This window comes from Daphnia pulicaria, chromosome 4 (assembly GCF_021234035.1).
Source record: "Daphnia pulicaria isolate SC F1-1A chromosome 4, SC_F0-13Bv2, whole genome shotgun sequence".
Taxonomy (NCBI): Eukaryota; Metazoa; Arthropoda; class Branchiopoda; order Diplostraca; family Daphniidae; genus Daphnia; species Daphnia pulicaria.
Genome location: NC_060916.1, coordinates 19451852 through 19466613, shown reverse-complemented (window position 1 = coordinate 19466613; position 14762 = coordinate 19451852). Strand labels below are relative to the sequence as shown.

General features: G+C 36.6%; 5 protein-coding genes across 9 annotated transcripts; 2 read left to right on the top strand and 3 right to left on the bottom strand.

The window, feature by feature from the left end:
* Window positions 1–1442: 1442 nt before the first annotated feature.
* Window positions 1443–2694, bottom strand: LOC124337820 (peptide methionine sulfoxide reductase-like). Its single transcript, XM_046791835.1, has 6 exons — window positions 2685–2694; window positions 2450–2525; window positions 2265–2379; window positions 2043–2179; window positions 1829–1961; window positions 1443–1738 (listed from the first exon to the last, which is right to left on the bottom strand). The coding sequence occupies exons 1-6, from the start codon at window positions 2692–2694 to the stop codon at window positions 1640–1642; spliced, it is 570 nt and encodes a 189-aa protein (XP_046647791.1). The 3' UTR covers window positions 1443–1639.
* An 807-nt stretch (window positions 2695–3501) lies between these two features.
* LOC124338046 (reticulocalbin-2-like) lies at window positions 3502–5369 on the top strand. Of its 3 annotated transcripts, XR_006917636.1 has the most exons (4): window positions 3502–4368; window positions 4435–4549; window positions 4734–4857; window positions 4949–5039. XR_006917636.1 is itself a non-coding variant. In XM_046792085.1 (3 exons), exons 1-3 carry the CDS (start codon window positions 3678–3680, stop codon window positions 5118–5120), a joined length of 987 nt encoding a protein of 328 aa, XP_046648041.1. In that variant the 5' UTR covers window positions 3502–3677; the 3' UTR covers window positions 5121–5369. The 3 variants fall into 3 exon arrangements, 2 of the variants coding, with proteins under 2 accessions (XP_046648041.1, XP_046648042.1); XM_046792085.1 differs by lacking the exon at window positions 4435–4549 and having other exon boundaries at window positions 4949–5369; XM_046792086.1 differs by lacking the exon at window positions 4734–4857 and having other exon boundaries at window positions 4949–5369.
* LOC124338045 (autophagy-related protein 13-like) lies at window positions 5366–7130 on the bottom strand. The gene is made up of 2 exons (XM_046792084.1): window positions 6918–7130; window positions 5366–6798 (listed from the first exon to the last, which is right to left on the bottom strand). Exon 2 carries the CDS (start codon window positions 6788–6790, stop codon window positions 5429–5431), a length of 1362 nt encoding a protein of 453 aa, XP_046648040.1. The 5' UTR covers window positions 6791–6798; window positions 6918–7130; the 3' UTR covers window positions 5366–5428.
* Window positions 7131–7283: 153 nt separating this feature from the next.
* LOC124338047 (guanylate kinase-like) lies at window positions 7284–8759 on the top strand. Of its 3 annotated transcripts, none has more exons than XM_046792087.1 (4): window positions 7284–7498; window positions 7802–8090; window positions 8157–8380; window positions 8452–8759. In XM_046792087.1, exons 1-4 carry the CDS (start codon window positions 7492–7494, stop codon window positions 8559–8561), a joined length of 630 nt encoding a protein of 209 aa, XP_046648043.1. In that variant the 5' UTR covers window positions 7284–7491; the 3' UTR covers window positions 8562–8759. The 3 variants fall into 3 exon arrangements, with proteins under 3 accessions (XP_046648043.1, XP_046648044.1, XP_046648045.1); XM_046792088.1 differs by having other exon boundaries at window positions 7287–7447; XM_046792089.1 differs by lacking the exon at window positions 7284–7498 and adding an exon at window positions 7549–7732.
* On the bottom strand, window positions 8516–14321 carry LOC124338044 (aminopeptidase N-like). The gene is made up of 20 exons (XM_046792083.1): window positions 13193–14321; window positions 12894–13093; window positions 12661–12816; window positions 12415–12582; window positions 12209–12349; window positions 12003–12145; window positions 11782–11822; window positions 11560–11716; window positions 11409–11490; window positions 11146–11326; window positions 10873–11062; window positions 10529–10803; window positions 10268–10467; window positions 10017–10187; window positions 9806–9946; window positions 9663–9744; window positions 9133–9594; window positions 8922–9052; window positions 8743–8856; window positions 8516–8686 (listed from the first exon to the last, which is right to left on the bottom strand). The coding sequence occupies exons 1-17, from the start codon at window positions 13643–13645 to the stop codon at window positions 9403–9405; spliced, it is 2973 nt and encodes a 990-aa protein (XP_046648039.1). The 5' UTR covers window positions 13646–14321; the 3' UTR covers window positions 8516–8686; window positions 8743–8856; window positions 8922–9052; window positions 9133–9402.
* Window positions 14322–14762: the final 441 nt, after the last annotated feature.

Sequence of the window (14762 nt, the reverse complement as noted above, 5' to 3'; positions counted from 1 at the left end):
CTCATGGTTAACAAATATAACTAATTCATTAGATTCCCTCATTTATAGAAATAACTAATTATTGAAATACATTTGTAAAATTGAGAACTATCATAATTCTAAATCTACTTGAATAGTTTCAAAAAATATAAACTGCTATGCTGGTTATTTCACCCAATAAGCTGATTGCAAGTTCGTTTCCTAGCGTGTCTCCTATAAATAAAAGACACTGTCGCGTCTTATTGTAAGCGCTTCACAACAAGTTAGTGCATTTGGATCTTCAACAATTCAAAAAATGGAAGGAACGAAATGTTTCGCTAAAAACGCTATGCCGCTTTTCTCCCCATTCTTCGTGGTAATGACCATTTACCTAATCTCTTCAATCCAGGCTGTTGAAAACGATACAGGAGGCGATTTTGAGGATGTATTAAGAGAAAATTACAGGGGACCCGTTGCCTTTTTCACCATTTCTGCCCTGTTATTCGTAATCTTGATGCTAAGTTGCTGTTTATATGTAAGCAAACGTGGGAATCTCCACAATCCAGATGCAGTCCCCGTGGATTTCAATTGAACAATCCAAAATTGGATCGATAATTTCACAGTTGATTCTGAACTAATAAAGTTGTAAAACTCTTAACAAATTGGTTAAATCTTATTTCATCAATCATTAAAAGACATTAATTATTGCAAGTTTTTAGTGCCATATGTAGCACCTCAACCCAGCACCTCAACCCTCAATCTTTCAGTCATACAGCGCATGTTAAAAAAAACTTACCCAAACCTTAAAAAACAAATTATTGAATATTGTGCGATAAAAATCCAGGCGTTTACACAAATAACTTTTTTTTGTAAAAGAAAACTATTTCATTCAATAATCTTCTATAAACCCTTCCTTTTGGACATGCAGTCCAACAATGCATCGCTCAGTAGCCATAAAAGAGGCGCTACGTTGCGTATCAAGTACAACTTGAATGCTATGGCGTACATCAACATGACTCCAATGTTTACTCTTTTATGGATCTTATTATCAACGCTTTCAGAAACTCTTGGACAACCTGACACTTTCCAAGATGAAATAGAGGAAAGTTGGAGTTGGCTTTCCGGGGGTGTGTCTTTTTTCATCACTGGGTTTCTGATTAATATCATTATGATCCTCCTCCTCTTGGTAGCATGCAGTATTGCCGACAACTTGCAGAAAAGGGAATCGGGACAAATCACAAATAATGCCCTGTAAGAAAACCAAGATTCGCATGACACACCACAGCCCTAAAACTCATCAGTTCTACTTCCTTGCAAAAACTACTATGTATCGTGAGAGAAGAAATAAATTAAAAATTCGATAAACTTAATGTAGGCTAAATAGTTCTGTCAATTTACTGAACCAATGATATCTGAGGATTCCAAACTCAAAAGAAAATGTGTTAAAACTTTTTGGTTTAATATCAAGTTTCAAATAGGCCATAAAGATATCACCATCATTATGTATTTTTCTGTGTTGAAATTTGGTTGAATTCAGAATTGCGAAAATATCAACGAGCAGAAACTTCATAAAAGTTGATTCTGTTCGAATCATACGTATTCCGTCAGAAAATTTCAAGCACAAAATACATTTGGCGTAAAACTACTACTATGGAAAAAAGCATAACATTTTTGTAAAATACTAACAATTAACCCGACTCCCCTTTTGCATGGCCCTTCTGATGTAGTCTGCCATTTTATCATCAAGGTGTAGATTTGGCAATTCGGCTTCGAAATTTGCCTGCGAGAAAAATATATTTATATTTATTAAGTAGTGTTTATTGTTACGTATTACAAGGTAAAATTTAAATGAAGATATAATGCAATTTACCAAAGTTCCATATCCACCAATATAACCATTCAGACGAGTTGCAATGTTTGAATTATTCAATTCCGGCCCTGGTGAAATATCTAGCGCATTCATGAGCCATGGATGTTGTTGTAACAAATACTTCTGGTGATAACTAAAGAAAAAACCAAATAAAATAAAGCATATAAAACCAAAATTTAATTACAAAAAAATAACTGCACATAGCAAGACTTACTCCTCGGCTTCATAGAAAGTAGAGGCTTTTAAAATTTGCGTTTGAATCGGTCTCGCTATAACCTTTTGTGCCTGTTCCAATGAATCAATAGCTAGCCTTTTTTGCTCTTCGTTGTGGTAAAAGACGGCAGACATGTACTAAATCAAGAATTTTAAAATGATTATTTATCAATAGCATATCAAAGAATAATAAAAAGGACTAAAAAATATATATAATTTCAACCTGCCGCGTACACTTCTGAGTAGAATCATGGTTTTTCCAAAACATATTTAACAAATTTGAGTAATTTGTTTTGGTTGGATCGTATACAACTTCTGTTGTTTCAGTATGGTCTCCCCTTAAAATTCGAATAATTTGCGATACTTTTAATTATCTGGCAAGAGAGTAATTAAATGTTGTTCACATACAAGCTCCTGTAAGTTGGATTAGGTTTGGCGCCTCCGCTGAATCCTACGCGAGTACGGATTACTCCTGAGGCACAACCTTTTACAACAAAAATAAATAACAATATAGCAAGCATATGTAGGTATTAAGTCATTTAAAGTCCTTGACTACCAAACTGTGCCTCAGGAAACCAAAATCAGGACATTCCAAATGAAGCAGTTTCAGTTGGAACTTCAGGCTTTTCAGAATGTATCTGACTTGCTGGCATTTTACTGGTGGTGATAGGACTGCTCTGCAAATTCAACATAGAATAAGATATCATTAATAAATAGAGTTAAAGTATATATTTTAACCAGCCAAGCAATATTTAAAGATTATTCATTTGCTGAACTTGATTTGACAGATTTTTCAGTAGTATTATTCATATTATTGTTCTGTTCAACACAAGTCTGTTCTTGGAGTAAAGAAATTTAATTTAAATCATACACTTTAACATTTAAATTTTTGTATTGGAAAATTTAGTTTCCATGGCAAGCATCAAAGTCCACCAAAAAAGTGTATGCAACCAAAAATGTGTAGGCACCATAAATTTGAAATAAAATTTACTATTTTTTGTTATTATGTAACAACGCAATCGAAGTCGAGAACGTGCTGGACTAAACCAAAACCCATTTAAGAAACTGATGCTAGGTTGAATGAAATACTTTAACCACAATTTAATCCTGTAAAACATATATGCGAATGACGTGACACTAAAGAAATATATTTACCGAAACAAATGTTTTGAACAGTGAACGAAAGTTGATCATGTAAAAATTTTTCGGTTGGATGTTGTGATTTGTGAACTTTGAGCGGACTCTATCGGTCTCTATGGAAATAAGAAATAAAAATGAATGCATGCTTGCCGCCTTGCCGATTCACTATCTTATAAATAAAATGTAAAAAAATTACGATTACAATAAACGTCGAATTATGATTTATTTAAAATTATATTTGAATTAGGCCTATTAACGTTGATTATTTTCAATTTAATATAAAGTTAATTTTCGGCAACTGGGCTAGAGCATATTTTTTTTCTCCGGTACGTCTGCAGTGTTTGTGCTCCCGTCAAGCAGTCCATTATTCTTAATCCTTTGCATTACTTATTTTACACGAACTTGGAAAGAGAATATTTGTTAAAGTAACAATTATATTCAAAGCCAAGCGTAAAATACTTTAGAAGAATTAACAGCCATATCTCATCTTTTCAAAATGTATGTGTTTTTATTTTCATTTATAATTTTAACTTCTAGCTTGTGTATACAAGTCAGTGCAAGCCCTCATAGTCACAAACATGGAGCGGAACGAGAAATAGATGGAGCGTATAGTCCTAGGGATCACTCACACTATGAAGGAGAAGATCACAATGTGGAATTTGATCATGAGGCTATACTGGGTAGTACCAAGGAAGCAGAAGAATTTGACCACTTGCCTCCAGAAGAAGCCAAGAAAAGACTGGCTGTACTGTTAACAAAAATGGATACAAATAGTGACAAAGAAATCACCACCACAGAACTGAAGCAATGGATTCTCAGGTCTTTCAAATCACTCTCAGAAGAAGAGTCTCGAGAAAAGATGATGGAAGTTGACTTGGACAAGGATAATCAAGTGACATGGAATGAGTATAAAGCTGAAACTTACGGAGTGGATGATGAAGTTGAAGATGGACTATTCTCTGGAAAAGAACATGCTGAAGAAAAGGCACTGATGAAAAATGATAAAGAACTCTTTCAAACAGCTGATGTAAATAAAGATGGAACCCTCAGTGCTGAAGAATTTTTGGCTTTTACTCACCCAGAAGAAGCACCTCACATGCTTGAAGTCATTCTAAGACAAACACTTGAAGAAAAAGATGTCAACAAGGATGGCTTTATAGACTTTCAAGAGTACATTGGTGATCGAGGTAATCAATTCTTAAATACTGCTTGCATGCATTTACCTTTAAATTCACCTTGAAAGTAAATCTTAGATTCAGATGTCGAAGTAGCGAAGCAAAAAGAGATGTTTGACACTGAGTTCGACACTAATGGGGACGGCAGTTTAGACTCCATTGAGTTTAAACGATGGGTTGCCCCCAGTAACGAGTAAGTTATGCTGCTTTATCTTGCGACAATGCAAATGAAAGGCCAAGACTGAATATGCGACTTACATCTTGCCCGTCCTTTTAATGTTGTTGCACCTATTAGACTCTCTGTTAGCTTTTTTCTGTAGTGAAAACATTAGAAATTTTCTTCTAAATTATGAATTCTTTCTTTAAAATTGTCCCAGGGCAATCAAAAGACAAGGCGTGGTTAATAGCCGAGAAGGAAAAGTTTGACCACGAGCTGGACTCTGACGCGGATGGGCGTTTGGGTGCTAGGGAAATCATCGGTTGGGTCTTACCGAGTACAGAGTAAGCCTTATTACTTCAGTCTCGGCCTTTCGTTTTATGATTATTGCAACGGATTTTTAATTGATTATTTAAAATTACCTTAAAATTCTAGAGAGATAGCAGCAGAAGAGGTTGATCACCTTTTTGCGTCAGCCGACGATGATCACGACGGTTTGTTATCCTTCGAAGAAATTCTCGAACACCACGATGTTTTCGTCGGTTCAGAAGCGACCGATTACGGAGACCATCTGAATAACATCCATCGTTTCCAAGATGAGCTATAATAAAAGAACAACATGAAAATGCGTTTTAAGCTATCAATATAACGCTATTTTGCAATGGTAATTTATCATTTTCGTTCTCCACTGAGTAAACTGGAGTTCATCCTAGGTCATTAAAAACCATGGAAATTTCCCGGTTTCCTTTGAAGATACCGCTACGATGTATGTGTTTAAAAGTGCAAAATTAGTCTAGTGTTTTGTGTAATTTGCTTAATGCCTTTTGTCTCGTAATAAATAGAAAATTTTGAGAGAGTTCCAGCTTTGTATTTCTTAGCCATATTTGAATGTACACATTTTGTACAGATGTTGATTCATTGTTTGCCGCCTTCGTCAGCCCCAATGCCCAATGACTGGACCAGATCGTCATAGCCTTCGAGGTCCTTTTCGAATTGTTCAAGTTGAGAGCCGATTTCAAGCGTCGCCATACCACTTGGACGATTAAAAGACTGCAATGAGACGGGAGCCGATTGGCATTCACGAAAGAAGGCACCAACGTCATGGGATGAGTCGCCCTCGGCGAACGGTGTCTTCAGCGACTCGACCATTACGAATTCGTCACTGTTGCTGACGGGGCCCAAGGAAGTGGTTAACTGAGTAGAGTCATCCGTTATTTCAACATCTTTTTGAATTGCAGCATTCGAACCACCAGCAGATGCACGTTCCTGCTCCTTCTTCACATCTTTTAAGCTCTGGATTTTCATGAACGTCGGTAATGGCAATTCTGGTAGCATGAATTCAGACGACAGGTTACGTCGAGCAGAGGAAGGATCAGCAAATGCACCAAACTTGGGTCCATCGTCGAAATAAAATCGGTTCTGTTGCAGTACGTTCTGGTAGTCTGGCGCTTTATTGCCAGGTGGAGAGTTCACAAATAGTCTACATGCTTCTTGGCTGTCATCCGATGCTACCGGCTCGCTTCCACTTCCACTGCTGTCTCCTCCTTTATCCCTTCTGCGATCTGCTGCTCGGCAAAACCGTGGACTATATTGATCAGTTGTTAAATGGTCGAAGTGGTCACTTTTCACCAACATTGCTCCGTCTTTGGGAGACAGGGCTAATTGAGTACGATAGCTCAACAAAACACTGTACAAGCCAATGGGTGTGTCCACTTGACCTATCGTGCAATTTTTTGTTGATGTTCCCAATCCATGAGGTTCACCACAAAATACGCGATAACATAGTACGAAACTGTCGGCTCCTTGACGACCTGATAATTTGTACGCAGGAGTGATCCTGCTGACAGATATAATGGACTTCAAAAGCAATGACATTCTACTGTAAACAGTATAAGAAAGACGATTAAATGGTTCTGAAGTCTCATTGACTGAGAGGCACCAATTTTCCAGGATCAATGAATCACCTTCCACAGTTTTTAATGATATTTCCACACATAAAGGTGGACTTCCAATAGCGAGAAGCTGTCCTTTCAATGCTTTTTTTGTTTCTACAACCACTTCAGGGATATCTTCAATTCCGAGATTAAACCAGTCTGATGGAGATGCATTTGCTTTGCAAGGAGTGCAGACCTTTTCCCCAAGTCTTGATTGTACAATAACTTGTACCATTTTTTGGCTCAGGAATTTAACATATTTTTCTATTTCTTTTTGTTCTTGAATTGTCAATCCAACACTTGTTATCCCAGAACTTTGGTAACTCATGGCAGCAGTAGCCATTACTGAAACTTTAATTTATTAATGCAAATGTATAAAAATGTCTTAAATTATTAAGCAATCTTCAGTTGATCTTCCTTTTTATGTTTTTTTTTTTTCAAGGGTTTTCCAAAAGAAAGCGAAAGCTTACGTTTGAGTTCGGAATCTTTCGATAAAGTACACACATTTTACTGTTTGCAAAATGTATATCAAGCACGAGAAGAACTGTCAGCTTTCCTTCTGATAATGTTGATACGCCAACAAATTCACAACTGATAACTTTTTGATGATTATGTTAAACCTTGAATAATAAAAATTCACGAACACGACAACACGAAAACACGTACACGGAAGAGAATTTGCGTTGCCAAATCGGTTTGAAAGCGAAGATTGCTGAACAAGTAAAACATAATCTGATCGCTTCAAATACACAAATTTATTCGATTAATGTAAACAATTTTCAATGATTTTATTTTGTTTTCGCTTATAATTCAAAATCTAAAAAGAAAAAATCTAGCCCGTTGCCGCCAAATCTGCCACGTGGAAACTTTGACATTTCGAAGGCATTGTTGTGTCTCCGACAAGTTCATTTTCGTTATTTAATGTAGTATTTTGTAGAAATTTGAGTTATATATTACAGTTCAAACACTTCATTCTTTATTTATTTGTCGTAACGAATAGGTAAACAAACAGTATCATTTATAATTGCGCCTTCTTCCTACAAGATGTTAGGTACAAAATTGGTTGGGAGCTCTTTCTTTTTTGTTTGCCTGCCTTCTCAAATTCTAATCAAATTCCTCGAGGCTCGTGTGACAAACCAATCCTCTTCCGTTTCTTGTTCGCCTTTTAAAACCTTGCATGTCGTGGTCTCGATAACATATAGCTAGATTTGCTCTAATTCATATAGACAGAATCAATACATCCTCAATAAAGAGTGTATCCTCTTTTGTTGCTTAGCAACTTCCTGTAATCCCCAACACAAATCTTCCTATAAATGGGATGCTGTAATATATAAACATGTCTTTTTTTTTTCAGAATTCATTCGCAAGTTAGCCATGGCTCCTGCTGTTTCTCCTTTGGGTCCACGTCCACTAGTCTTTTGTGGTCCATCTGGCTCAGGGAAATCTACTCTTATCAAACAAATTATGAGTGATTTCAAAGGTGTTTTTGGATTTTCTGTATCTCATACCACAAGGTCTCCAAGACCAGGTGAAGTTGATGGGAAAGACTATCATTATGTATCAAGAGAAGCTATGGAAAAGGGAATATCTAATGGAGAATTTATTGAATCAGCTACTTTCTCTGATAACATGTATGGTACCAGGTAATATAAAAATATTATTTGATTTTAAGATGTGTTATTATTTTATTAATACTTTTTTGTATTTAGTAAAAAGGCAGTGGAAGATGTTCAGCGCAGCAATAAAATATGCATTTTGGATATTGATACTCAAGGGGTGAAACTTATAAAGGAGACATCTCTTAATCCAATTTTCATTTTTATGAAACCCCCTTCAATGGAGGTCTTGGAAAAAAGACTTAGGGGAAGAAATACTGAGAGTGAAGAGAGTCTTCAGAAAAGACTCCTAACAGCCAAAGCTGAGATGGAATATGGTATACTTCAATACATGTTACAATTTTTTATAATCTATTCACCATTTAATGAGTGATTCTTTGTTCTTCAGGCAGTGAACCCCAGAATTTTGACATTGTAATTGAGAATGACCAGCTTGACAAGGCCTACCAAGATTTGAAAGAATTTTTGATGCCTTTTATTAAAGAAGTTAAGAATTAGGAAAATTTGCAAAGAAATAATAAAAACTTAGGTGCCACTTTTTGGTAGCTGATATCTTATCTTCTCTTTAACATTTCATCCAATGTTTTTTGTCTCCTCTTCACTCTGATTTTTTCTAACATGGTCTGAAAAAATTTCAAATAACTTATTATTTTAAAAATTGATTCCAAGAATACACTACCTGGTGAGCTCCTGCAATGTGTTCTTTCATAATAGCCCGCTTATTTTCCATCAATGATTTAAGTTTAGCCATCTTCCCATATTTTTTCAGGTAGGCGTAATAACTCAAAATAAGCTAGTCAACATTAAACAGTTAATTAGGCATATTCTTAAAATAACTGACAGGAAATTAATTATTACAAACATAATGGTGCTACTTCCTATTTTCAGCTTTCTCCTTGTTGACAACTTTTCAAGAACCCTTCGTTTCAGGTTATATAACGAAACTGTTCTCCTTGTCTCGATCTGCATGTTGGTGGGTTCGCAATACACTATTAATTACAAAGAATTAGCATTAGAATTACGTAAATAGTACGTAAAAGGTAAAAGCGTAAAAGTAAAGCTTATTTACAGTGCTTTCGGAGAAAAACAACCGCCAAAGAATAAAAGCAACAACAGTCTCTCAAGTCTGAACAGTCTCAGACTGACAGTGCCATCTAGAGATTAAGTCGGAGAAAAAACTAATTATTTCAAATTATTTATACACCTTTTCTGTGTTTTCGGTTTATTTTTACTAATAAGAAAGATAATATAAAAAATATAATGGTATGGATAATTTTATCAACTAAATATTTAGCAGTTCTTTTTTTTACTAATGAGGATCAAATAATTTCCAAAAACACTACGGCAGTCGACTTGACTTGGGAATGAAATTAGAAAGGTCTTCAGCCGTTTGAGATAACCACAGAACAATATTTTCTTTGTAACGATCCATCCAAAAAATGTTTGCTTCAGTTCGTTCTATCAGTTGGTCAAAAGTGCGTAAAATGGGTCCAGTGTGTCCTTGTAACTTCCCATCAAGAAAATCTTTCATCTTTGAAACAAAACCCTTAATAAGTCTGATGATATAAGTAAAAGTAAATGATTGATTGCATAATATACTTGATCGAGCTCAGCCTGAGTGTTAAACGATTCGATTGCGATGCCGAATAAAGCTTCAAAAGTGGGCATTCCTGAACGAAGGCTGTAATACGGATAGCATAGAACTTAACGGAGATTAACAATGCACCGCAAACAAATTATACCTTAAATTGAGAATTTTATCCCAATGAATTTTGAAAAAATCAAATGCAAGATAACGGCCAAGTGGATTACGAACCAAATAGATTAACATATGGATAGAGTCCATTTTGGTTAATGGCCCTTGTATGACCCAGTCAATCATTCTGATGAATTAAAACATAAACGCATTTAGCCTGAAGGAAATATTTCTGATATTAATTTTGAAAAAAAAACCTTTTCAAAATCCAAGCTTGATTAGTGCAACTCATTGCCTCTAGCATGTCGTCTTTTTCGGTAGCGGAGTTTGAAGTGTTGAATTTGGAATACGCAAACTCCCATTCCTTTTTACCACCATGTTCCACAGCCGTACAGCTCACGATAGATTTCAAATGAGTTGGGATGATACTTTTCTCCACCAAACGACGTTACATTAATAAAAACAAAGTCAGATTTACGATTAGAAACTTGTTTATAGTGATGCATACTGCTGGTCGGGGTGATCCATCCAATTGGAGTAGAGCTTCGTTGCTCTCTGTATGCAGCCACAATGCTGGAAATGGCAAGCTAATCGCCAAGCGATGGTTTGCGTGTTGGCACGAATCGGATTGTCACGAAGAGTTCTCTGGTCATCATGCGACTCACCAACGTGATGGAAGAATCCATCGACCATTCGGATGACATAATCCTACAGTACCAATCTCAAATTAATCAACTGAAACACAAAATTTCCATTTGCTCCAACCAACTTGAAAGATTCCGTAGATTTTCGTGCGGCACAACATTGAGTCGAGAAATTTGATTCCGGAAGCGGCTGACCTCCACGGAATGTACTCAACCTCTCTCTGCAGGTAGTGTGTTAAATTTAAAGTAATGGAATAATCTAGAAGACCTGTTCTAGCCAGATTAAAGGCATCGTCAATCAACTGGGCCCGGTTAATCACAGAAATCTCACGCGGATCTTCCGTCAGTTGCTGAATAATCAGATGCCAATTGTGTTGGTCATAATTAACACGATAATAACCTGAGAAAACGCAGAAAATATCCTAATCAGAGCTAAAAGTATTACTTGACTTAATAGTAATATACTGACCAACTTGATCGATATTGAAGATGACCCACTGAATTTTGGTTGCCTCAAGTGAAATGTTTACTTGATCCGAGTGTTCCGGAATCCATCCACATTGGACAATATCAGGGTGGGCTTTTGATGAGTAAGACAAAGGGATCCACCACCGGTATGTTGAGTTTAACTCTTGTCGTGAATTCATTAGAAAGCGTTCCTTGATTTATTTAATTTCAATTACTTTTAGTATATTACGGCTAGACTCAATTTCAATATATGAAAAATTTTTGGATCAGAAACCTGTTGAGCTGTAATAACCGAAGACGTGTAATTCCTTATTACGTTGACAACGGGATAACCCATTTTGAGGGTCCAAGAATCCATGATTGTTTTTATATCTGTTGGCAATTGAACCGAATCTAATTCAGCTTGATAGGTTAGCGCCGCCCATAAATCGTCTTGCACAGCATTACCATACATTCTTAGGGGAAATAAAAACATATTTAGATTGGCTTCCACTTCTCACTAAACGCTTAAACATATTTGTCCAATTAACATTATACCGAGATTTCAAATAATATGAGAGACCACGCTGGAAAGTTCCATGGCCCAAAAACTCGGCCAACATTCGCACTATTGATGCGCCTGTGAAAGAAAGTTCAAACTACTCGATTATACGCCGAAGAAAAAGTTAACTAACATTTATTGCATTACCTTTATTATACGAAATCCTGTCAAAAATTTTATTTATTTCGTCCGGATGATGAACGGGCTGATTGATTGGGTGTGATGTGATTAATCCATCAACGCCCATGACAGACTGAATCTCATTAATGACGAACTGTTGACACAGCCGATAGTTTGGTTCGAACTTGAAACAAGATTCGTTTTATTACGCTTTTGAAATACGGAAGATAAATGGATAACGGAAAGTACGTGATTAGCTCCGATGTAAGACATGTAAGATGCAAATCCCTCTAAAAAAATTGAATGAATAATTTAATCCACCTTATTAATCACAAATAATTAAGAGATTCTGCATTGTAATCCCAACAGTGACACAGGCTCTTTAACTGATTTTCTGAAATTTTTCATCTTCTTTTTAATTTCTTGGATAATTACTGTAAAAGATAAGATTAAACGTTTTACGATTTTACCATTCAACCATAAATCGTTCCACCACTGCATGGTTACTAAGTTGCCGAACCATTGGTGCGCTTGCTCGTGAGCAATCACTTGGGCTATAATTTCACGATGTGAATCTGACGACATGTCGGGATCGTACAGCAATTGCTGTTCTCTATTGGTAATATCTGTTATTAAAGACAAACAAACTACCGAATTCGGAAGTATATGTCTGTACCCATATGTGATTAACCCCCAGTTTTCCATCGCTCCATGGAAACTTGGCAGAGCAATCATATCTTGTTTAGGCAGTGGGTAGTCGATGCCAAAGTATTCTTGAAAAAACTGCAACATTTTGGGGCCCATCTCCAGACCATACCTATAGTACAATCGACTTTGCGGTCAATACCATTTTGGCAACTCAATTTGAAAAAGTTCTCATACTTTGTTTGATTTATGGCAGAATGTCTAGCCCAAACACGGAAAGTAATATTGTTGTGACTTGCGTTGGATTCAACATAAGAGTAATCAGCGATAATCATTGCAACCAAGTAACTTGACATGGGTACAGATCTCTCAAAATAATCCCATTCATAATCTGATACTCCTTCACTAGTAAAATGTGGCTATTAAATTATTTGTCTCTGAACAAGTGTTGGGTAACAAAATATATGGGGTGACTATACTTACATGGGAGTCGTTTTTATTTTTGGCATGTTTGACAAGGAAATCATGTCCCGTTTTCGGCCTAAAGTGATGCTGAATTCCGCCTTGAAACTTGGTTCGTCAAAACAAGGAAAAACTCTGCGTGCATCTACCGGCTCCATTTGAGTCATGGCAATGTACCTAATATTTAATATAAAAAGAAGCGCAAAAGTCAAAATAAATAGTTTCGATTCGGAAAGATACTTAATCGTATTTACTTTTTCTGGCCGTATTCTGTATAGGAAGCGCGATAGAATCCGTGTTGGTGTTCGTTCAATATGCTCGTGAAATTCATCGAAATATTGTAGCGATTTCCTTCTTCAAGTAAATGAATCGATTTTAAATGAATGATGAAAAACTGCCGCTCAATATTTTCCTCGAACTCATCGATCTCTATGATTTCAGCGTTATTGACGATCTAAAAGAAAGACCAAAAGAAGTTTAGTAAATAATTTTGTTTATTAAAAAGAAATACATTGCGCAAGAAAGAGTTGATAGCGAGCGCAAGATTAATTACTTTGACAGACACGCGGTCTATCTCAATGTCAGTGCTGTGTAGGACGATCTTGTTGGTGTTTTCAACGCACTCGATCAAAATGTGAATGAACCCGTTGATAGTAAAATTACTCTCGTCCATCCAAGGTAGCAGGCGGATGTCGTAGTGTAGCGGCCGCAGATTTTTCGGAAGACGGACATCCACCACCACCACGGGATTGGCTTTTAGAGAAGGAGGATTTTCTGTAGATGGCTCCAGCACCACCGAAGTTTCGTTGTCGTAATGGTGACACTTGACCCCGAAATAGTGCACAGCGAGTGCCACAGCAATGAGAGCAGCGGATACAATCAGCAGGTGAAGCACGATCACACGTCTCCTAATGAATAAGCCTTTTCGTCCACTAGTACCGGGTAAAACAACATTGGCACTTTCCATGACCGCAGTATGATCCAATTCTCCCGTTGATTCCAACATTCTGTCTCACGCTTGCTTTCCCACAAGACTGCCAAGGATCTATAACTAGACCCGCGCTCGAGCAGAGGCAGCTGAAGGCAGAGTGATCACGAGCGCTCAAGTTCTCTCTCTTATCATTTCTCTTTGACTATAGCTTCCTCTTCTGAAAACTTTACTTTGAACTATTTTTTAATTTTTTTTTTCTCCCGCTTCTTGACGGAGCATCACGAGAATTTTTTTTTTTCTTTTTCATCTTGTTGAAAATTGATTTTCGGCGTCAGTGAAAGAATCGTTATAGATTCACCAAGTGACGAGCTTTCAAATCCTTATCAATCGAATTTTACCAAGAAAAGCCTCTTCTTGACGAGTGGGAGTGCCAGCAGCAGCAGCCTGTTCTGATGTTCCCCAGACATTCCCTGTTGATTGCTTATCCCAAAGTTGCGAGCCTCCGTTTTCTCATTTACAACTTCCTTTCAAACTTAACAAAAAGAAGAAAAAAGAGGAAAAAAAATCTGATACGTTATGGATAAAGGCTATGTATTTTTTTAAGACCGGTCGACCGCAAAAGAGTTCGGTTCATCATTGATGGCAAATTTGATATTCCCACCGTTAGATGGTATGTCAAGAAAGAGGTTTTGCGCAGGTTTGAATTACCTAACCTTGAAAAATGATTCCATCTGTATATTATTGCACAATCTTCCGGCAGCTCGATAAAAAAATAAAAATGTGGCGTTTTATTACCGTCTTTTGCATGATGATTTTATCGTATGGAAATTTTTCATTGATGATCGATAGTATGACCGTATCGTACTGGGTGGTGCTGCATTTTTAAAAGGAGGAGTAACGAGAGAGGGAATTAACGGGTTTTGTTTGAAAGACAACACTTTCTCAAAAAGTTTTACCACGATGGCGTGACTAGCGGATCTATGGCTATGTGTCATAGCATGTTTTTCTATTACAATAGCCGCATTGCGCTCGGTTGACTTGTTGTCGTCATCGAATGGCCGTCTGATCTTCACAATATGGAAATTCTTAATTTAAAATCGAAAGTTCCCGTTGGATGCAACTAATAATTACGTTTCTTTGGTTTTATTGGTTGGATAACATTGTATAGAATTGGATTAAGGAATACTTTAAG